General features: G+C 43.6%; 1 protein-coding gene across 1 annotated transcript in view; it reads right to left on the bottom strand.

The window, feature by feature from the left end:
- LOC117005100 (transcription factor RFX3-like) overlaps positions 1–23900 on the bottom strand; it is a 272818-nt gene that overhangs the window by 56821 nt on the left and 192097 nt on the right. The window contains exons 8-11 of the mRNA XM_033076381.1: positions 11248–11369; positions 6329–6441; positions 5404–5519; positions 4757–4911 (exon numbers count right to left, since the gene is read on the bottom strand). Of these exons, the coding sequence (XP_032932272.1) occupies positions 4757–4911; positions 5404–5519; positions 6329–6441; positions 11248–11369 (506 nt within the window). The remainder of the gene's footprint in view (positions 1–4756; positions 4912–5403; positions 5520–6328; positions 6442–11247; positions 11370–23900) is intronic.

The following is a 23900-nucleotide window of genomic DNA, read 5'->3' as shown; positions in this document are numbered from 1 at the left end:
CACTGGTGAGGCCACACCTTGAGTACCGTGTCCAGTTCTGGACCTCTCACTACCGGAAGGACATTGAGGTGTTGGAGCAAGTCCATAGAGGGACAAGGAAGCTGGTGCAGGGTCTAGACAGTAAGTCATATGAGAAGTGACTGAGGGAGCTGAGGTTGTTTAGCCTGGAGAAAAGGAGGCTCAGGGGTGATCTCATCACTCTCTACAACTACCTGAAAGGAGGTTGTGGTGAGATGGAGCTTGGTCTCTTCTCCCAGGCAACTAGCAACAGGATGAGAGGATATAGCCTCAAGCTGCACCAGGGGTGGTTCAGGCTGGATATCAGGAGGAATTTCTTCACAGAAAGGCTATTAAACATTGGAATGGGCTGCCCAGGGAGGTGTTTGAGTCACCACCCCTGGAGGTTTTCAAAAAACAACTGGACATGACACTTAGTGCTATGGTGTATTTGACAAGGTGGTGATTAGTTAAAGGTTGGACTCAATCTTATAAGTCTTTTCCAACCTAAATGATTCTGTGATTCTGTAATAATATTGATAACACACAGATGTTTTGGTTTTTCCCAAGTAGAGTTTACCATAAGTCAAGGACTTTTCAGTATCTCATGCTCTGCTAGTGAGGTGCACAAAAAGATGGGAGGGAGCATGACTGGGACAGGAGACCTGAACTGACCAAATGGATATTCCACACTATAGAATGTCATGTCCAGGATATAAACTGGGGGGAGTTAGCTGGAAGCGATCATTCGCTGCTCAGGGACAGGCTGGGCATTGGTCAGCAGGTGGAGAGCAATTGTATTGTGCATCACTTGTATTTCTTGGGGTTTATTTCTCTCTCTCTCCTTTTCATTACAGCTATTATCATCATTAACAATATTAGTAGTATTATATTTTAGTTTGTTTCAGTTTTAAAACTGTTCTTATCTCAACCCACAAGTTTTACTTTTTTTCTGATTTCCCATGCAACTAGTGTGGGAGGGAGCATCTGTGTGGTATTTACTTGCCAGCTGGGGTTAAACCACAACACCATCTAACAGTGGCCATAATATTTTGGGGGACTGTACCAAAGGCCTTACATAAGTCCAGGTAGATGACATCTGTAGTTCTTCCCTTTTCCACTGATGCAGTCACTCTATCATACAAGGCCACTAGATTAGTCAGACACAATTTGTCCTTGGTGAAGCCATGTTAGCTGTGTCTAATGTCCCCCCTATCATTGATGTAGCTTCCAGGAGGATCTGCTCTGTTAAGGAAACTACCCAGTCTGACTGTTCACGAGACTCCTCGGAGGCACCAGCTCAGGTTGTTTTTGTGTTGCTGCACAGTGAATAAATTCCTTTATGGAATGAGACATCTGAGACTCTGCTATGGGAAACCTGCGGTCGAATCAGAAAGGAAACCTGGTCTGACTGCATGAGTGAAGTGTGCAGGGGATCCCTTTGGCTCACTGGAGCCACCGCTGCAAAGAGGCTTCAGTCTCAGCAGTTAAAGTCTCTGGCGTTTGGAGTGTGACTGCCAGAGACTCTCCAGAATGGTAAGACTGGGAAGTTTCCTTTACATGCTCCATGATCTTACAGGTAACAGGTGAGGCCAACTGGTCGGTAGTTCCCAGAGTCCTTGTTTTTACACTTTTTTAAAATGGGTGTAATGTTTCCCTTTTCCCAGTCACTGGTGATGTGGTGATGTAGTCTGACTGCCATGACTTCTTAAATGTAATGGAGAATGGCTTCTGAACTACATCAGTTCCTTCAGGACCCTGCCATGCATCTTGTTGGGTCACAGAATCATAGAACTATTTAGGTTGCAAAAGACCTCTAAGATCACCGAGTCCAACAATTAACCTAACACTGCCAAGTCTACCACCGAACCATGTTCCTAAGTACCACACCTACGTCTTTTAAATAACTCCAGGGATGGTGACTCTAATGCTTGACAACCCTTTCAGTGAAGAAATTTTTCCTAATATCCACTCTAAACCTCTCCTAGTGCATCATGAGGCCATTTCCTCTTGTCCTATCACTTGTTACTGGGGAGTAGAGACCCCACCTTGCTGCAAGCTCCTTTCAGGTAGTTGTAAAGAGATATAAGGTCTCCCTTGAGCCTCCTTTTCCCCACACTCCAGCTCCCTCAACTACTCCTCATAAGACTTGTGCTCTAGACCCTTCCACCAGCTTCGTTTCCCGTTTTTGGACATGCTCCAGCATCTCAATATCTTCCTTGAAGTGAGGGGCCCAGAAGTGAACACAATATGAGGTGCAGCATCACCAGTGCCAAATACAGGGGAACAATCACTTCCCTGGTCCTGCTGGTCCCACTATTTCTGACACAAGCTAGGATGTCTTTGTCCTTCTTGGTCACCTGGGCACACTGTTGGCTCATATTCTCCCCACATAAACTCATGACATCTTTGTAGTCCTCCTGAGTTTCCTGTCCCTCCTTCCAAAGGTCATAAACTCTCCCTTTTGTTCCCTGAGTTCCAGCCAAAGTTCTCTGTTCAGCCAGGCCAGTCATCTTCCCTGCAGGCTCATCTTTCAACACATGGAGACAGCCTGCTCCTGAACCTTTAGAATTTCCTTCTTGAAGAATGTCCAGCCTTGTTGAACTCCTTAGCCCTTCAGGACTGCCTCCCAAAAGACTCTCTCAACCAGTCTCCTAAACAGGTCAGCCTGTTCTCTGAAAGTCCAAGGTAGCGGTTCTGTTGTCACCACTCCTTACTTGTCTGAGAATCAAAAACTGTCATTACATGATCGCTTTGCCTAAGATATCACCCAGCAATCCATTACTGTTCACATGCAACAGGTCCAGCAGGGTACCTTCCTAAATTGGCTCATCAGCTGTGTCAGGAAGTTCTCTTGCACACACTCCAGGAACCTCCTAGACTGTTTCCTCTCTGCTCTGTTGTATTTTCAGCAGACATCTGATAAGTTGGTCTCCCACGAGAACAAGGGCTAGTGATTATTAAGACTTCTCCCAGCTGTTTATAAAATATTTCATCTGCCTCTTCATCCTGGTTGAGTGGTCTATAACAGACTCCCAACATATCTGTCTTGTTGACCTTGCCCCTGATTCTTGAGTAAACACTCAACCCTGTAGACACCATCATTAAGCTCCAGACAACTGAGACAGTCCCTAACATACAGGGCTACCCTACCATCTCTCCTTCTTCGTCTGTCCCTTCTGAAGAGTTTATAGCCATCCATCGCAGCACTCCAGTCATGTGAGTCATCCCACCATGTTTCTGTGACGGCAACTATGTCATAGTTTTCCTGCTGCACAATGGCTTCCAGCTCCTCCTGTCATCCCATGGACTGGTGTATGCTCAGGTTCCTCAGGTGGTCCCAAACCAGATCTTCTCCCATGATGGGAAGGAATTCTTTCTCCCAGTCCCTACCTTGAAATTCAGGGTCTTGAAAGATGTGAGAAGAGATATTGCCGGTGTCAGGGTGGTGCCCTGGGAGGATCAGAGCCTGCAAGTGTGATGCTTCCTGTAGCTGAAGAACACTTCATCAAGAGGCTCCTCTTCACTGGGCAGTCTGTAGCAAACAACAACCACGAGGCTTCCTTTGCTGGTTTTTCCCTTATTTTTACCCAAAAGGTCTCAACCCATTCAGCACTTGTTTTCAAAGACAGCTCTCTCCAGTCAATCCATTTTTTTCCATAGAGGGCAACCTCTCCACCCCTTCTTCCTTGCCTGTGCTTTCTGAACAGTTTATAGCCATTGATGGCAGCATTTCAGTTGTGTGATTTGCCCCATTACGTTTCAGTGATGGTATTTAATCATAGCTTTCCAGGTGCACAGAGGCTTCCATCTTTTCCTGTCTGTTATCCATCCTGCATGCATTGCTATACAGGCACTTCAGTGCACCTATCAACCTTGCCACCATATTATATATTATATATTATATATTATATATCATATATCATATATCATATATCATATATCATATATTATATATTATATATTATATATTATATATTATATATTATATATTATATATTATATATTATATATTATATATTATATATTATATATTATATATTATATATTATATATTATATATTATATATTATATATTATATATTATATATTTCTGATAATGGTCTGTTTGACATAATATTAAATCAACTGATGAGTCCTTCATGCTGGAAATAGAAAATAAACTATAATAGACTAGAACAATAAACAAGTCTTATGATGTTTGATAGTGTTATGTTGATTTAATAGGTATCAAAAATGATATGGTTTTAGCAGCCACTGATAATACATTAATTACCCAAAAATAAAATTACAAAGCATATACATTTTACTTTTTTTAACAACTAGAACTTATATATAAAAAACTTAAACTAAAGCCTACTGAAGTTAATAGAAAGACTGTCTTGACATTATTGGACTCAAGCTCAGGACCATAGTGCATTCACAGCTGTCAGACTAGAGCTAGTATATAAAGAAAGCCATTTTAATCTTTAATAAAAACTTAGAATTTGCAGTTTAAAAAGGCATAATTCAGAAGGAAAAAAAATCCTAAAAATTCTATAGGCTTTCCTAAATACAATGATACATCCACTCTGCTTTTCTTTAAATACAATGCTTACATTAACTCCAGAAAACCTTTCTACTAAACAGAGTTAAGGAAAGATCACACACACTACATTTAGATCCTTTGAAATCATTCCCTAAAGTTTCATGAGGCACAAAAATCTCACCACATAAAACGAAAGAGAGTCTTATGAAATTTTATCTGTGTTTTACTTACTAGGAATAGGTCTAAGGACGTCAGGAATGAGAATCTCCACCAAAGCCTGGTACATCACATGGTCACAGTTACCCATCCATTTCAGAATAGACTCATTTTTGCACAAAGTAATTAGTTTTCCTTTTGGAAGTCGACTTTCTATTTCACTCAGATTGCTGTTGTGAATAAATGTAACAAATGGAAATGCATTTACATACAGATAAGAAAAGTACAATCGATTTTGAAATAGATTATTTAATGAAAACTTTATAGATGTCTCTATTGCATCCAATTGAAACTCTAACTTCATCATATGAAACTGGGGGAAAAAATGGCCTCCAAAGTTCTGCTCCAGACCATAAATAATGCAGAAGAATGATAAAAATGGTCCTTGCAATTTAAACAGGCTAGACAATATATTGTGAAAAGATACTTTGAATTTAGTAATCCAAAGGAAAAAACAGAAGATGTATACAATCATTTCAAGGTTGCAGTTTGACATATACCAACACCCTATATATCAAATAGCAGATAACACAAATTTAACCTGAAAAACTATTAATATCAGAAAAGGTTCTTAGCCTATATGTAAAACTAAGTCTTTAGTTAATTTGACTCCTGCTGTTATATCATGATGGTGAAAAGTAAGCAAAGATACATTTACTGACCTCAGTTCAATAATAGCCGCATCATCAGCTGGAGCAGAGGGAGAATAGCGCCAGAAAGTTTGCCACAATTTTTCTATTAGGCTAAACTGAAGATTCACAATAACATCCACTATTGCCTAAAGAAATATAAAATCAGTGGAGATAGTCTTCTAAGTGTTTCCTCCCCCACAGTTCTTTCCAGGGGTATAGCTGCCCCTGGTTATTTTGCAGAAAAAAAAATATTAAAATCTTTGTTTATAAATAAACACATAATATCCTTTTAAATAATTTTGTAGCAAAATTTTTTCCAACTGTCTGTACTAGTGTAATCAGAGACTAAGATCAGGCCAAGTGGCTAAGATCAACCCTCCAGAAAAGAGTCTAAGCACATATATCAGGTGAATTCACTTAAACGAAACTTTTAACACTGTTGCAAGCACAAAGGAAACCTATTTAATTAATTTTGTTACTTCATTACATTCTTGAAAGCACCTTCAACAATAATTTTAAAACACGTTATTCAATATAAAATGCGGTTTTAAGTTCTTAAGCCACCTGCTTCTTTAAAACTGGAAGAAAAACTTCGTTTGTTTTTAACATAAGCATCAGAAATAATAATTTAATCTGATTCTAACTCATATTTTAAAAAGCAAAATTCTGTATATATATTATGTAAAGTTTTTTTTAACTAAAATTCTCAAAAACTACACATGATTATATTCTAGTATCGGTATTCTATTACATGTTGGGTTTTTTTCCTGTTAAGAGAGAAATTTCAGAGGTCTTTCTGCAAATGTCCTTTCTGAATAAGCAAAATATTTGAGGATCACAAGATACAAGTAGGTTGGCTGTAATCTGTTTTGTGTCAGTCACCCTGTTGTACTGATTCTCACTAGAAGACATGAATTTTCAAAGAATGATTTCTGTGAAAAGACACTTTTCTTACCTCACAGTGTTCTCTATAAAGACTTTGCAGTGATTTTATGTCCTCAAGGGTAGTACCATCTGGCAGAGAAGATATTTCAACTTCTCCAAACTCTGGAAGTACTCGAGTTGCATCTGTTTCCATGACAACATAACAGAAGAAAGCTATTGCAAATTATGCCCATTACAGTTTGATTAGAAAACATTTAAGGATGATGTAAAGAAATAAAGTCTAGAAGGTTATAATGCCCAAAGAGGAATGTCTTTCATACTTAATATGTTTTAGAGTTGCAATAAAATTGTGAACAAACCAGCTAGCTTTTTTTTTTTTTAAATAGGAGATGTTAAATTATTATTGACAGGTAGCAGATAAAAATGACTACACATACATATTGTATGTGTATATAAAAAAAGATCAGACTCATTTTCAGAATATTCATGTCAGTATATAAGAGATCAATATAATGTAATAGTTTAACTTTGATCAGTCAAAGAGTTTTTGCATTGACATGCATGTTAGGGTTTAGTAGACTCAGCAGCATATATTTACTTGAAATGTAAAAGCCTTTCAACCGTAGCCAAGGTACATTTACTATTTCTCATAAGTGTTTCCAACAGATATACTGGTATGGGGGGGAAATGCACTGTCAGCTAGGGGGACAGTGGAAAGGAAAATTCAAACACGTGCTAACTACAGCCTAGGGCTCCCAATGATTTTCATAACAGCAAGGTTATGCCAAAATATGTGATGTTTCAAAATCCCAATATATTAATTCAAAACAAAGTGTACAATTACTGCCATAACACATTTAATAGGCATTTTTTGCATTAGCAAATGTAAAAGCCAGGATACCATTGGCCTTCTTGGCCACCCAGACACACTGCCATCTAAAGTTCAGCCGGTTGTTGACCAGCACCCCCAGATCCTTTTCCGATGCTTTCCAGCTACTCTTCCCCCAGCCTGTAGCATTGCATGGGCTTGTTGTGACCCAAATGCAGGACTCAACACTTCACCTTGTTGAACCTCATACCATTGTCCTCAGCAAATCGATCCAGTCTGTCCAGACCCCTCTGCAGAGCCTTCTTACTTGCCATCAGATCAACACTTCTGCCCAATATGGGGTCATCTGCACACTTAGACAGACACATTCAATCCCCTCACCTAGATCACTGATAAAGATATTAAACAGGACTGGTCCCAGTACTGAGCCTGGGGGAACACCACTTGTGACCAGCCACCAACTGGATTTAACTTCATTCATAACCACTCTTTGGCCCGAGCCATCCAGCCAGTGTTTTACCCAGTAAACAGTGTACCCACCTGTTGAGGATTGGGGTTTGTTCCCCTACTTTTTTCTCACTGTGGAATTTTCCCCATTATTATGCTAAGAAAGCTTGTCAGGTTGCACCCTAGCTCGTGATTTCTAGAGACAAAGAGTTGGGCAGGGTGGGGCTCTCTCTTGCTTGCCAGCAGGGTCGGAGGAAGATGTCCAGGGGGCTGCTCACTTCCACCTCGCGCCATCTCAACTCTGGGAACCAGATCCTCTGCTGGGAGACACTGCACTGCAGCCTCTCCGCTCCAGACTGCTACCTCCGAGCATGCAGCCGAGCGCTGCAAACCATACGGTGAGCGGGGAGTCCCTCCTCCATCCCTTCTCCCACCTGGGATGCTGCCTACATCATCCCAGCCCTTCGCAACTGCATGGGACTGGCCCTGCCCCCTACAACCACCGGTACTGAGTGCAGGGAGGGAGTGTCTGCGGCCGGAAAGGACTAGAACTGAGTTACTGTTCTATTTGTTGTTAATTTTCATAGCTGCTGTTGTTTCTGTTTGTCTGGTTAAATATATTAGTAAAGAACTGTTATTCCTTCCCCCCATATCTCGGCCTGAAAGTCCCTAATTCCAAAATTGTAATAATCAAGAAAGAGAAGGTTTATATTCTCCATCTCACAAGGAGTTCCTGCCTTTTTTTAGCAAGTACCTGTCTTCCAAACCAAAACACCACCCAAGTCATGAGTAGCCCGTTCCTCCGGGAATGCTGTGGGAAACAGTGTCAAACATTTTACTGAGGTTTAGGTAGACAATATCCACAGCCTTTCTTTCATCCACTAGGCAGGTCACCTTGTCATAGAAGGAGAACAGGTTATAGAATCATGGAATGGTTTGGGTTGGAAGGGACCTGAAAGACCATCTGCATCAGTTGTGACTTGTTCCATCATGTGTCTATGATGGCAACTATGTCATAGTTTTCCTGCTGCACCATGGTTTCCAGTTCCTCCCGTTTGTTGTCCATGCTGAGTGCATTCATGTAATACACTTATGTTGTGTTATTGGTCCACTGTCTTTTCAGGGAGAGAAGTTCTAATTTCTGCTTGATCATTCTCAGTTGTCTCAGTGGTTTCTAGCACATCAGTAACCCATGCATCCTTGCTACTGCATGGATCTCCATCCCCTCCCTCTATTGAGACTACAGACTGAAGGACCTCATTAGCACACCATCTGCCAGTGGCATGCCATCTCCAGGCTTATCTCCAGTGTTCCTGATTTTATTCCTTTCAAATCTAGTTTAAAGATCTCTCAGTGAGCCCTGCTAACTACTAAGGATCCTTTTCCCTCTTTGCGACAGGTGTACCCCAGCTGTTGCCAGCAGGCTCAGTGTCATGAAAAAAAAGTCATGATCAAAAAAACCCCAAATTCTGTTGGTAACACCTGGCTCAGCACCAGGTATTCATCTGCATGATTTTCCTATTTCTACCTCCATCATTCCCTGCAACTGGTGGAATACAGAAAACTGTTTGTGCTCCAGATCCTTCAACCAGTCATCGTAAAACCCTGGGACTCCTCTCTATTGTCCTCAGACTTTTTTTTTGGACTTCATTTTTGACCACCTGAAAAACCAGTAATGGATAATAATCACAGGAGTCTTCCAGGATACAGAGTTTCTTGGTAATGTCTCTTACCCAGGCCCCAGGGGGGCACCAGACTTCCCTACGGGTTGGGTCCAGTCAGCATATCAGGCCTCTGTTCCTCTCAAAATTGTTCTTTTTTTCTTGACTGAGGCAGTTGTGATGCAGGGGGTAGACTTATTCACCTTAGGCAACTCCTCCAACCTGGATGGATGTTTGTCCATATTGTAGTGTGCCAATGTTGTATTTGTTTTCAAGAGGCGTCTGGATGTGGCACTTGGGGATATGGTTTAAGGATGATTATGGGGATGCTGGGTTGATGGTTGCACTAGATGATCTTGGAGGTCTCTCCCAACGTCAATGATTCTGTGCCTGGTCTTCAAGTACTAGAGCCTCATACTTATTGCATCTGGGAAGGTGAGGTAGTCCAGGAGGGGATTTGCCTACTGCCTTGAGTAGGGACCTGTTTCCATTCCTTCCCATCTCTTAGGTCCCCTCCTTCTGCCTGGTAGTGAGAGTGTAAGGGATCCTTTTCTTCTTGTGGTGTGACCAGCTGGTGCATTTGCCTCAGGAATGGTAGAGAGTGGCTCAACCATTCAGAATCCCTGATACTTCTAACTTTTCTACCTCTTCTCTTAGATTTGCCCCTGGGCTGAGTAGATCATCCACTTCATCACACCTCACACAGCTGTTGTCTCTACTGCCATCCAATACCAGTGCCAGGCTCTGGCATTCCCTGTAGCCCTAGATGGTTGTGTGTTCTTATGGCAGCTCTGTCTGTGTCACCACATCCTTTCTGGCAAGTCCAGAGGACATATCTCCCCGACAAGTGGATACCATAGCTGAACTCCTTCCAAGAAGGCAATGACCACCAATTGAGCTCTCCTCTTGAGCTGGTGGGTGACTGCATTCTACCTTCCTGAACTGCCGCACCCTGCCCTGTTTACCTACTCTGTGCCCTAGGAGTTGCTTTTGTAGGGGCGTGTCAGACACTGGTAAGATCAATGTCTGGAGACATTTTGGGATGTTTGGAATGTGTGTAGTAGGGGGCAGGTCCGGCCTTGCTTTGGTGAGGTGGTACCCTACCCCCCATACCTCCCAGTCCTGCAGTCTCTGTCAATCATAGCACACTGGAGGCAGTCCCCCAGTGTTGCCTAACCCAGACCCTGAGTGGCCAAGCAACTGGAAGTCCTGCTTGGGAGGAAGGCTCACAAAGGGTCAAGAGTTTAAGAAGGTTGACCACAAGGCAAGCATGTTGTTCTTTAATCCTACCTTCATCTTGGAGTTTTCTATCTGTTACATCGCTGAAACCCAGGAGTCGGTAGTTTTATAATTCTTTTGCTATACCTTTCCTGGCTTTCTCTCTTTCTTCTTCTTGTAACTTTCTTTTCATGGAACGTAACATCAAATGGGTTTAATGTTCAATGGGCTAAGTCGATGCTGTGATAAGTGTTTTATGTTGTGTTAAATCTTTTGCCAAAGTTCCTTGATTTTCTATTTTTTTGCCAGTAAACCTTTGTGGATTTTTCACCTCTTGAGACTATCTGGTCAGTATTTCTCCCTTGCATCTACTCAGAACAAAGGAACCTCAGTTTAGCCTTATACATTAAGTGTCTGGGATGTTACAGGGTGGGAAATGGACCTCATCACTCCTGACCTCACCCATGCTGAGTCAGAGCTGCCTCTGGGACAGAGTTTCAGCGTTACCTGCTGGGAGGGGAAGGTGGGGTGCTGAAGCACCTCTAGGTGCTAATTTTGAGGTCTTGCCATTTCAGGAACTCTCTCCACAGTCCCTCAGCATGATTCTTGACTCCAGAGCATGTCTGACAGAGCAGTTTGCCTCAGTCTTCACCACACTTGCATTGCAAGATATTTTAAATCTACTGTGCAAATAGATTTTGCGCATTTTTTTGTTTTTTATCTGCATGATGAATATTAAATAGTGCAGAAGTCTTGCAATACAGAACATATAGCTCCTAAGAGTATCTTATTGTTCTATTATCAGTGAGATGATAGTGCAACATCTTTTCATACCTAAAAACTGTTGATGATGTTGACTTTGGGCAATTATAGTTTGTTCAGCAGATGTGCCTGTCTGTTGACCGCTTCCTGTGAAACCATCTGGAACTCCATCCACTTTCTGCACAGGCTTGTACCTACAAAATTATCAAATGCAAAATCATTCTTTAGGATCACTTTTTTGTAAGTGCCTGATTTCTGAGTCTCAATATACAGTTTTGCTAGTTCACACAAAATAAAAATTAACATCAGAATAATTGTATCAAGGAAATGTAGAACATTGGCAACACATAAAATTCATAAAGCAGATATCACAGCACAACTACCAATTTCTTGTGGAATTTGGTTAAAAATCTATCCCACTAACATCTAAAGCTCATTTACACTAAACAGTCCTTTTTCAAAGGACTTGTTTTCCCAGGAATCAAGTAGTTCAAAAATAAAGGTTTAATCACCTAAAGAAGGGTGATTAATTTGTTTGAAGACAAAGTAATTTAAATAATTTTAACATGTAACAAACTTCTCATGACCTCAGAAGGTCTGAGAAGGCTACTTAAACAAAATAGTTGAAGCAGGGGAGGTTCAGGCTTGATATTAGGAAGCATTTCTGTACTGAGAGGGTAGTCAAATGAAACAGCACCCTGTGCCTTGCCTGCTCCCCAAATATCCTGCAGAGCTGGCATGGGGTGCTGGTTCATGTAGAACAGAAAGATATAGAGGTTCTTTATCCCAGGGTTGGTATTCTGCTTTATTCTTAGGCTTCCATGTGAGCAGAGCGGGAGAGGGGGATAAAAAGAGAAAGTCCACACGTGGGCTCAGGGTTTTCTACAGGTCAGGAAAGGGGAGGGGGCAGCCTTGGCTTCAGGCCAATCCCATCGCAGGGGTCAATCCATTGGTCTTGCAGGGGTTACAGGGTTAAAGGGATGTACCATTCTTAAAGCAGTAGGGTATTGGGTTAAAACATCTCACCCTTTTTTTGTTTAAAAGAAGAGAGAAGGTTATTCTGGATACAACTTAAGATCTTTCCCACCACTTGGGGTTAGTAAGGGCTTTAGATTGTTTCACGGTTTTCATCTCTATGTGATTTACCATAGCAACAGAAGGCATGAGACCACTAATGGCCTTGAGAACCAAGTGACGAAGGATTCCGAATGCCAGTATTACAAGGAAAAGAATAACAAAGAGTAACAAAATAGTTTTGACTATTGAAGTCCACCACCCCGTGAATCCCCAGCCCTTGAACAGTTAGTTGAACCAGTCTTCAGATTCTTGCTTCACTTGTCCGATCAAGGTTTTCATGTCTCGGAGGGCAGCATGGACGTTAGGAGCTTTCGAGGTCAGGTTCATGCAGCAAAGTCCTTCAAATTCCTGGCACTCATGTCCATGTAGCAGCAGGAAAAAATCTATGGTAGCACGATTTTGGAGTGTGGCCTGCCTGGTAATTTGTTCGTCTTCTAGGAGGGAGCTGATGGCAGTGGATGTCAAATTTGCCTGTTTGACTACCCAACACTCTAGGTGGCCCAATTCACCTAGAGCCTTGGCTGCTGCTGCCCATGGAAGAAATAGGGATACAGCAATCTTTTGGATTTGGCCCAAAGGAAAATTTCAGAGTCACAATCTTTGTCCACATTGTCCGCACTTCTCTTTTGGATTTTATTTACTGATTTGTTTTTATGAGTCCAATCCTTAATTAAGGTTTCATTGGGTGCCAACAGGGACAACCGCCCAAAGGTACATGGTCCTCCTAAAAGCTTAGAGGGAATTCCTGCCCATGCCCGATCTCCACAAATCAAGAACAACCCCTTAGGGAGGCTCTTGGGACTTGTGAGAGATGGGGAGTTTGCTGCAAGGTGACTCAAAACCCTGCACCACTTTTTGGCCGTGAATTCCTCTCTATATTGTATTACATTGTGGAATTCTTTGGTGTCAGAAGGTTTTGGATAAATTACAAGCTGAATGCAGTATTGTGCCGGATAGGAACCTAACAGCTCTAATTCCTGAGGTTCCTGAGCTGCTTTTGGCAAATTGGGCAGCAGTTCCTCCATAGAATTCTCTTCTGTTTGCTACCTTTTAGTTTTGTATACTGAAATTGTGTGTATCCCGGGAATTTCATTGTGCATCTCCATTGCAAAGCTGGTTGAATATTCTCCAACTTTCAAGGGAACTCCTACCAGGCAGGTGGACATAGGATTTTCTGCTGCTGCCGAGGACAGGCATATGTTTTCCTGTTGGAGTGTCTTTGCCAGGGTCACCCAGACGTTTTGACGCGGTTGAGGGACGATCCATGCAGCTGCCTGACTGTTCAGTGTTAACAGCATGACAACTTGGATGGGGTTCATCATGGGTTGAGTGGAAGGGAGGTATTCTCTAAAAAGAAAACAAACATTTTAAAACATGTTAAAAGTCTCTGAGTCTGTCGGAAGGTTGTCTTCTGTGTCAGTTCTCTCTCCTCTCCAGCGGCGTCTTCTTTTCGAAGCAACTGCGACTTGTTTCTCTTCCTCTTCAGCAGGTGCTGGCTGTTTGGGGACAAAAGGCTTCACCCATTTCTGGGGAATCCACTGAGGGCTTGAGGGAGTGGATACGCATGCATAACCACGTCCCCAGGTAACAAGCTCATAGGGACCTTTGGTTTCCCAGGTTTCTGGATCCCTAATCAAAATGGTGGATGCTGAGACAACTTGAACTGTTTGCCACTGTTAAAATGACGAACCAGAGGAGGATTCATGTTTTCAAATGAACAGTTCAAGAAATTGATAGTGAACAGGGCTTTACACAGCTTCTGCTGTGGAGACATCCACACAGTTGAACTACTCTGTCTAGCCAGAACATGCTTGAGCGTCGGGTGTGCACGCTCAATCACAGCTTGGCCTGTGGGGGAGTGGGGGATGCCTGTCTTATGTTCCACTCCCCACTGCTGGACAAATTCCAGGAACTCCTTGGACACATATGCTGGGCCATTATCTGTTTTGATTTCCTTAGGGATCCCCAATACTGAAAAAGCTTACACTAGGTGTTGTTTGGCATGCACAGCTTTTTCTCCTGCATGGGTAGAGGCATAAACCGCACCTGAATATGTGTCAATGCTTACACGAACATATTTGAGGCGACCAAAACTGGGAATGTGTGTGATGTCTGTCTGCCACACCTCACAGCTGTCAAGGTCTCTGGGGTTAACCCCTGCACCTACCGATGGCATGGCCTGGAGCTGGCAGCTGGGACAGGTGGCCACAATGGCTCGAGCCTGACTCCGTGTTAGCTTGAACTGACGGATCAGACCTGGCACATTCTGATGGTATTGCTGGTGGCTCAGCTTTGCCTGTTGGAAGATGTCTGGGAGACGTGCTTGTTCTGCTGGGGTGGCAAGGGAGTCTGCCTGACGATTCCCTTCTGCGATCTCACCTGGCAAATCGGTGTGTGACCTCACATGCATCACATAGAATGGATGTTCTCTATGAGAAATCAGATAGCTTAGTTTTGACAGCAACCTGAAAAGCTGCTCATTGTCAACCTCTTTGAGCACTGCCTGCTCCCCCATGGACACTACTCCCGCTACATAAGCTGAGTCTGTTACCAAGTTGATTGGCTCTGAGAACTTCTCAAAAGCTCTTACCACTGCAGCCAGTTCAGCTACCTGGGGCGCACCCTCCACAAACTCAACAACAGCTTCCCAATGCTGAGTCTGAGGATTTCTCCAAGTCATCACCGACTTGTGGGAAGCCCCAGAAGCGTCTGTAAACACTGTTAGAGCTTTGAGTGGTCTCCGACTCCTCTTCTCACAAGGAATGAGGTGGAATTCCTCATTGAACAGCTTGTGAGATGGGGCATGGACTGCTATTTGTCCACTGTAGCTGTCCAGAGACAACTGGAGACTGGCATTGCTCTGGAGCAAGTGCTCGAACATCTCCTTTGTCAGCCTCTCAGGAGAGTTCCTTCCCTCCTCAGAGAGTTTGACTGGAAGGTGAATACATGTGAAGACACAACCTGCCAGCTCATACAGCCTCATCCTTGCCTTACAAATCAGCTGAGCTATGAGTTCTTGTGGTTTTGTGATGGTTTTGGATCTTTGGTGAGAGAGGAAGACCCACTCTAGGATTAAGAGCGAATCTCTCTGCCCCTCGATCCACTGGAATATCAAACCGTGTAAGTGTGGTAGTTTTCCCAGAATTATGAATTTGAAAGGCAGTTCAGGGCTGTAGCGATGAGCCTGCCTCTCTGCTAGAGCTTTCCGTACCTTTGCGATTGCAGTTTTTGCCTCTGGGGTCAGTTCCCTGGGAGAAATCAGCTCTCTCTCCCCCTTTAATAAATTGAAAAGGGGCTCTAGGTCCTCATTAGTGAGGCCTAGCCAGGGCCTAACCCAATTCAAAGACCCACAGAAGGAATGGAGATCTGCTAGGGTCTTTGGGTTACAATTAATGTCCAATTTCTAAGGAACAATGGTCCTTGCAGTGATTTCCAGGCCCAGGTACTTCCAAGGTGGCATCCTTTGGAGTTTATCCTCCTGCAATTGAAATCCAGCAGAGGTTAAAACCTTAACCACTAGGTCAAGCGTGTGTTGGAGTATAGAGTCATTGGGGGCACACACAAGCAAGTCATCTACATAATGTAGGAAGATAGCTTCCTTTCTCTGAGCACGCACTAGAGACAGCAATGAGACCACATACCACTGGCATATGAAAGGACTACACTTCATCCCTTGAGGGAGCACTTTCCAGTGGTAGCGCTTCATTGGGGCTTCTCTGTTGATGGTAGGAACAGAGAAGGCAAACCGTGGAGCATCTGCTGGGTGTAAATGGATTTGAAAGAAACAGTCCTTAATATCTAAAACTGTCAATTTCCAATTTTGAGGGAGCATCATTGGAGAGGGCATCCCTGGTTGAAGTGATCCCATGTCTGCTATAATTTTGTTTATTTCCCGCAGATCATGTAACAATCTCCATTTGTCCTTCCCTGGTTTCTTAATTACAAATACCGGGGAATTCCAAGGACTTGTAGTTTCTTCTATGTGTCCTTTTGCCAATTGCTCTGCTACAAGTTCCTCCAGTGCCTTGAGTTTTTCTTTACTCATCGACCACTGAGCTGTCCAGATTGGAGAATCATCTAACCATGTCAATTTGTGGGCAGGGCGCTCCTCAGTGGCCGCCTTTAAAATTCCTGAGGACTTTTGGGGATTACCATTTTCATTCCCCACTGAGACATGGTATCTCTTCCCCACAGGGGGCACTTATAGTCTGTAACAAACGGACGGACACTAGCTATTTTTCCATCCGGCCCCTCAATTTGCACTATGCTTTTTGATATTTTAGCCAATTTGATTCCCCCTATACCTTGGATTTTGCCTGTCACGGGTTGTAATTCCCATTGTGACGGCCACATCCTTTCGGGTATGATCGTCACATCTGCCCCTGTGTCCAGCACCCCCTCCACATGGAGATGGTCTGAACCATGGGTCAGATTGCATGCCAGAGAGGATTTTTCCTCACCCACCGCCTCTGCCCAATAGACTTCAGGTGATTTTCCTTCTGTTGTGATTTCCTTTGGAACAGGGATGGCCTGGGCGAGGATTTGCCCCTCGTTCCGGTAATAAGGTGGTTGTGAGCAGCGTGCTAAGAGAACGAAACCTGAGACATTTTCCTTCTTGGATAATGGAAGTAATTCCATCTCCAAGGGTGTGTGTGCTGTGTCCCCCATAACTAAATACTCACAGCGCAGTTCCAAATGCAACAGCGTCAGGTCCAGTGAAGTGCTAGACAGATCCACTGTAATTGCTGTCCACTCTGTTGACATAAAACAAACACCTTTAGTGGTCTTAAGATTGAGACGACCAAAAGGCGTCCAACCCTTGCTAATTGAATATTTAACATTTATGCTATCATTAATCCCCATACCATTTGTCCCGTCCTCCCCCTTAGTTTTAAAGAGAGAGGTTTTTTCCCGTGTGGAACCTGCAGTATTTATATCTTTGCGCGTGATGATATTTATGGCGGGTACGCGCTGTACACCTAGTTTTTTTGTTTGTTGGTCTTCTTCTGTTTCTGGTTGTGTGGGCAATCCCTTGCATAGCGTCCTGTTTTCTTGCACTGGAAGCAGGTGATATGCTGCAGCTGTTGTGGTGGTACCGGTTGCTTCCTTGGTCCTGGTGTCATAGCTGCTGCAGATCGTGAGTGTGCTGGTCCTGGATTCCTCTCTGGTGCACTGAACAGTTCTGCTTTTCTGGTGCAGGCTTCTATCATCTGTGCTAAGCTAGGTGGTGGGTCGAGGGGAAGACTAAGTATGACCCTGCGACATGATTCATTAGCGTTTTTCTGAACCACCTCCTTTAATAGCTCTGCCTGCACCTTTGGGTCCGAGACTTGTCTCTCCACCTGTGCACGGAGGCGATCCAGAAACTGCAAGAAACTTTCTGAAGGAAACTGTTTAATATTAACATAACTACCTGTAACTTCAGTACTAGGTAATTGATGGAAAGCTTTTTCTGCTGCTAGAGAAATCTTATCCAAAACAAATTTAGTTAATAAACGTGCCTGTTTTTCAGGGCATTCAAATTGTCCCTCTCCTGTTAGGTGTTCCTGTGTAATATCATTATTATCCTCATCTTTTGCACTTTCTGGGCTTTGTTGTATTTCCTGCAAAAGTACTCTTAAAGATCTTTTCCAAATGCTTTCCCACAATTCGAATTCCAAAGCTGAAAGTAAACATCTGAATAAATCCTTAATATCATTAGGTACCATCTCATGAGAACTAAATGTTGCTCTTAAAAATCCTTTAAACATTTCACTGTGTCTGCCAAATTCTCTTTGAACCTTACAAATTTCCTTTTTTATCTTGGTATGGTAGTGGTTGATATGTTCTCCTGGCATTTCTCCTACCCATATAAATGACAGGAGCCACAGACGGTATCTGGGTTTCCAGATTCGGGGTTTTAGGGATGGGCTCTATTCCTCCCTCTTCTCTGGGCTGTGTTATCTGTTGATTATGTGCCTCCACAGAGACAGTGTCCTGAGCGATGGGCGATGCTGAGGTCGAGGTCCTTATCTCAGAGGGAGGTAGTGTAGAACTTGTAGAACGAATTCTCCCACACCCACCCTCACCCCCCTCTGTGCTAGCCTGATAGCTTGGGGGAGGGGAACAGTCCTGAATACCCAGAGGCGAGGATGAGTTTGGGGAGGGGTCTGAGGGTGTTAGCAGGGGAGAAGGAGTATTATGGGAAGAAGAAGTGTTTAATGCCATGTGGCTGGAGCCATTTTGGGGTTTGCTTTCAGCCTCAGTAGTAAAAGACACGTGGGTGTCAGCATGAGTTAGAGAGACAGAGCAGTCAGATTTCTTAGGTGAAGAGGGAACATCACACGCAGAGGGACAGATACAAGAACTGTTTGACTCTGAAGCAGTTTGTTGGGGCTGGCTGTTATTTTCTGTTTGAAGTAACAGTTTTCTAATTTGCAAAAATATTGGGATGAACATCAAGGCTTTTTTATCCCCATTTTCGACTTTTAAAGTTAATAAATCTCCAATTTCATTCCAAAATAAAACCGAATTCATATCTTCCAAATTAAGGTCTGATTTTTCTACAGACAACCACCTAGCAAACCCATCTAGTTCTCTGTTAGTAATAATCACATTTGCAATTTTTAAAAGTTCTCTAATTTGTGAAACCACGCTCTGTTGCAAAGTAGATTGCTGTGTACCCATATTTTTCACAGCAATTTACTCTAATATCTCACTACAAAGCACAGTTAAAACACAGCAAGAGAAGGGTGCTAACTGCCGGCAAAACTGGCACCTCTCCCCACAGAAAATCACAGGCTGCAGCAAAAACGGCGCCTCTCTTTGAAATCAGCTGTCTGGCGTGATACTGTACACACGGCAGAAACTGTTTCAAGGCGGCCTTGCTACCCCCACCAGCGTCTCCGGCTGCATACAGCTCCAAACCCCCAGGGAGGACACTGTGCAGCCCAGCCCCCCGCACCTCGATGTTACAGAAAAAGCACCTCAAAATCCCCCTCCCCATGGAGGAAAATTTATACTTACCAATCTGTGCGAAGTACCAAGGAGCTGAAGAACTGTACTTTGTTATCTGCTCCTGAAACCGACCACCCTATGGGTTGGATGATTTACCGGTTCCGTCCCCTTAAGCTACACCTTCTAGAAAGCAAGTTTCGCCAGCAGGGTAGTTGGGCTTCCCGTCAGCTTCTTAACCCTTCAAGGGTCACAACCTCTCACGTGGATTTTAATTTTAAAAAAAACCACGTTGGGCGCTAACTGAAACAGCACCCTGTGCCTTGCCTGCTCCCCAAATATCCTGCAGAGCTGGCCTGGGGTGCTGGTTCATGTAGAACAGAAAGGTATAGAGACTCTTTATCCCAGGGTTGGTATTCTGCTTTATTCTTAGGCTTCCATGTGAGCAGAGCAGGAGAGGGGGATAAAGTCCACACGTGGGCTCAGGGTTTTCTATGGGTCAGGAAAGGGGAGGGGTCAGCCTTGGCTTCAGGCCAATCCCATCGCAGGGGTCAATCCATTGGTCTTGCAGGGGTTACAGGGTTAAAGGGATGTACCATTCTTAAAGCAGTAGGGTATTGGGTTACAACAGTCAAACACTGGAACAGGCTTCCTACAGAGGTGGTCAATGCCCCAAGCCTGTCACTCCTCAAGAGGCATTTGAACAACGCCTTTAATAATGTGCTTTAACTTTTATTCAGCCCTGAAGTACACAGGCAGTTGAACTAGATGAGTGTTGTAAGTCCCTTCGAACTGAAATTTCTCTTTTTTCTTTTTTCTTTTCTTTTCTTTTCTTTTCTTTTCTTTTCTTTTCTTTTCTTTTCTTTTCTTTTCTTTTCTTTTCTTTTCTTTTCTTTTCTTTTTGAAACTATTCATCATTTAAGTCACAAAAACTTTTATAAAGGGTTAAAAGGACAAAGATACAAATAGGAGTCCTGTTTAGGTGGTCAGATGTTAAAACCATCACACTGATAAGTTGAAGATTCTGCCTGCCATCTTCAACACAGCTGAAAATTAATTCTACCACAACTCTTAGTGATAAGAACTTGGAACCTTTGTCCTTCTGAAGTAGCTTTGTAGCCAGAAGAAAACTAGAGAAACCTCAATGCAGAAAGCAATGCATGTGAACTGTTGCTTAAATCTGAAATTGCAGATTGTAAAGCTTTGTTTTAACTTTAGAAACATCAACAAATTACACTCTGAAAATGCTCCTTTTGAGAAGCAGTTCAGTCAGATGTGAGCGTCTTCCCATTTTGATCTTATTAAACAGATAATAGGAATGTCCTATGTAGCTATTTATATTTCAGTTTATGAGAAAATTCCCATAAGAAGCAAGCATCCAAGGTTCTGGCCATTCTAGACATATATTTAACTATACAATAACATAGAACATGTGACATACAAGTGTGTTGATTTTTCATGGTCTGTTTTTTTTGGTGTCAGCGGGGGAGGCCACAGGGGTAGTTTCTGTGAGAAGCTGCTAGAAGCTCTCACCGTGTCCGACAGACAATCTCTGATGGTTCTGAAGATGGACATGCTGTTGGTACCAATTAGATAGGGTGGTAATGCCTCTATGATGACATATTTAGGAAGAAAATCAAAAGAGCACACACGCAGTTTTTTCCCCAGGAGTGGGGAGGCACCGTGGCTGCTGCTGCTGCAACTGCCGCCATCCCTAGTGTGGCCCTCGGCAAACCTTGACTGCCTACCTGACCCCAGCCAACCATACTGTGGGTGAAAAGGGCAGGGGCAAAAGCGATGGCTTCCCCTTCCCAGCACTCCACGTGAAGAGAGGCATTAAATATTGCCAGCGCCACAGCAGGCGCCACTGCCTACATGATGGCAGGGGGGCCACTCGGCCGGTAGCAGAAGCATGACGAGCGATTCCCTGATGCAGAACCAAGACGAGATCAACTTCTCAGCGTTGCAGGGTCTTGCAAGAATTTTGAATTGATGGAACTTGTTGACAATGGTACCTACGAGCAGCAGTTTTTCTTCCAGTCACAGAAGAGGAGGAATTGAGGACATGTGAGGAAAAACAACATGATGGCACCAAGGTCAGTGGAAAAGAAAGAGGCGGAGGAGGTGCTTCAAGTCTCAGAGCTGAGATTCCTCTGTGGGCCATGGTAAGGATTACAGTAAATAAACTGTTCCCCTTGTATGAACTCCATGGGGGATGCAGAGATCCACTCGCACCCTGTAGGAAAAGTGCTCATGCCAGAATGGGTGGATGTTAGAGAAAGCTGTGGTCTAGTGGGAGACCTGAATAGAGAGAGAGGGTCCCTGTTTCCAGAGATAGAGAGTCCTTGCTTCCAAACTTGAGCAGTCTAGCCTTAAAAGACTGGACCCTATGGACAAATGATCCATACCACAAAAGCTTTGGGATGACTGTTTTGCCTGTGGGAAGGATCCCATGGCATAGCAGAAAAAGACTCCTCTCCCTGAGTGAAAGGAAAAAGATTTCAAATTATGAGCTGACCAAAGCCCCCCACGTCCTGTCTTCCTATGCTGTTGGTGGGAAGGACAGAGGGGCTTGGGGGGCAGAAAAAGGTTTTTTAAAGACTTATTTTACTTCTCATTATCCTCCTCTGACTCTGTTAATAATAAATTTACTTTATACCTTTAAATTTGAGCCTGTTTTGCTGTTAAAGTCTTTTTTTCTCCCAGTCCTTAACTCATGAGTTGTTGGCTATTTTTTTTCCCTCTCTCTACACAACGGTAGCAGGAGAGAGTAAGCAAACAACTTCCGTGAGTGCCTGGCATTTGACCAGTGTCAGACCACAACAACAAGAAGTATACTTTTCCAAAAGACACCTCTTGGTCTTATTAACATAGACTATGATAACTTTAGGAATGAGAATGCTTGAAAACAAAAACTTTTGTCATCATCTAAATCTCTATGACTTTTATATGAAGTTTAGTTATTGTAAAGGCCCAGGATAAAATCCCAGGCCTGCAGAAATAAATTTTACAACTGTAATCAACTTTAGGAAGACTAAAGTTTAATCTCTAGTATCACTGTGATGCTGAATTGATTTTTGCTTTTTTTTCTCTTTTTTATATTCTCTGTATTCTTTACACATATATTTGTAGGTCTGTAGCCTATTATTGTGTTCGTAGTTAGCTACAGTACTTTCCCCTACCTTTTCCCTACCCTCATCAACAGTAATATTGAACTCTTATAGATAAACTTCTCATCACTTGATAGACCCATTTGTAATCCAAAAACCTAATTTTTAAAGAATTTTTAACTTTATTCTCATTATACAGTAAATTCATGAATACAAGCCGCACTGAGTATAAGCCGCATCTCTGGATGTTGGCAAATATTTCGGTTTTTGTCCATAAATAAGCCGCACCCGAGTATAAACTGCTCTGTCGTTCGCAGTGAGGACCCGCGTGCAACAAAGTTGCCAAATAGTAACAGAACGGCGGCAGGGCGGGGTTTACTGGTTCGGTTCGGGCTGTGCAGGTTCGACCCGCTAGGGGCTGCTGACGGGGCCAGGTAGCCCAGCCCAGCGCTGCCGCTCGGTGGGGTCACTGGGGGCCAGCTGCCGCTGCCACTGGGCTCGGTCACCACAACCCGGCGCTGCCCTGTGGTGGCAGGCAGGGACGAAGCCCCCCCCAGCTCCCGCGGCGGCGGGCGGGGATGGAACCCCCCGCCGCCTCCCAGAGCCGCGGCAGTGGCGGTCTGGGTCCCCCGCCGCCTCCCAGAGCCGCGGCAGTGGCGGTCCGGGTCCTCCCCCTCCTCCCCGGGCTGCGGCAATGGCGGCCCGGGTCCCCCGCCGCCTCCCAGAGCCGCGGCAGTGGTGGCCCGGGTCCCCCCCCTCCTCCCCAGGCCGCCGCAATGGCGGCGCGGGGCCCCCCCGTCTCTTCCCCGGGCTGTGGCAGAGGAGGGAAGGAAAGAGCTCTCCCTCCTCTCTCCCCGCCCCCCGTGATGCCTGCAGGCAACCAGGCTCCACCCGTGGTGCAACAGTAACAATTTGTAACAATCGTAAAATGCCGACTTTGCAGTTGCTCGGCTCGGCACTCTGGTTGGCACTTCTGAGGTTGTAAATGTCAGAAAATTATTCACATATTAGCCGCTCCTGAGTATTAGCCGCATTTCCGGTTTAGGAGTAAAATCTTAGTCAAATTGGTGCGGTTTGTATTCGTGAAATTACTGTACTTTAAAAATGTCTGGCAGAAGATCAATTTCTATTTTTAAATCAAAATCAGTATGTTCACATAGTTCCACTAGTTTCTACAAAATTTATTATTTCACAAATTTTTCAGCTCTTTGAGTAGAATTCAAAGTGCCTTGAATGCATAAAAGTAACAGTTCTTTGAGCTTCTAAGGTTTAAAAAGAACTTTCACACACCAAAAATAATCAAGATTCTAGGAGCCAGGATTATCATGCCACCTGCTACAATGTGCTTTATCTTGGGGATAAGTCTTAATTCTGGCATTATTAGAGGTGACATAGGAGTCAAACAGTTTCAAAAGCTTTTTTAGGCCAGTTAGCCTCGCCTTGTTCCTGAGAAGTTGATGAAGCAGCTAAACCTAGGAACCATTTAAAAACACATGAAGGAGAAGATGGCAATTGGCAGTAGTCATCATGGATCCACCAAAAGGAGTTCACACTTGACCAAATTGATAAACTTCTACAATTAAATGACTGGCCTGGTAGATGAGG

Source organism: Catharus ustulatus, chromosome W (genome assembly GCF_009819885.2).
Source record: "Catharus ustulatus isolate bCatUst1 chromosome W, bCatUst1.pri.v2, whole genome shotgun sequence".
In the NCBI taxonomy this organism is placed as follows: Eukaryota; Metazoa; Chordata; class Aves; order Passeriformes; family Turdidae; genus Catharus; species Catharus ustulatus.
The sequence above is the reverse complement of the archived record's forward strand: the minus strand, read 5'-3'. Positions and strand labels throughout refer to the sequence as shown.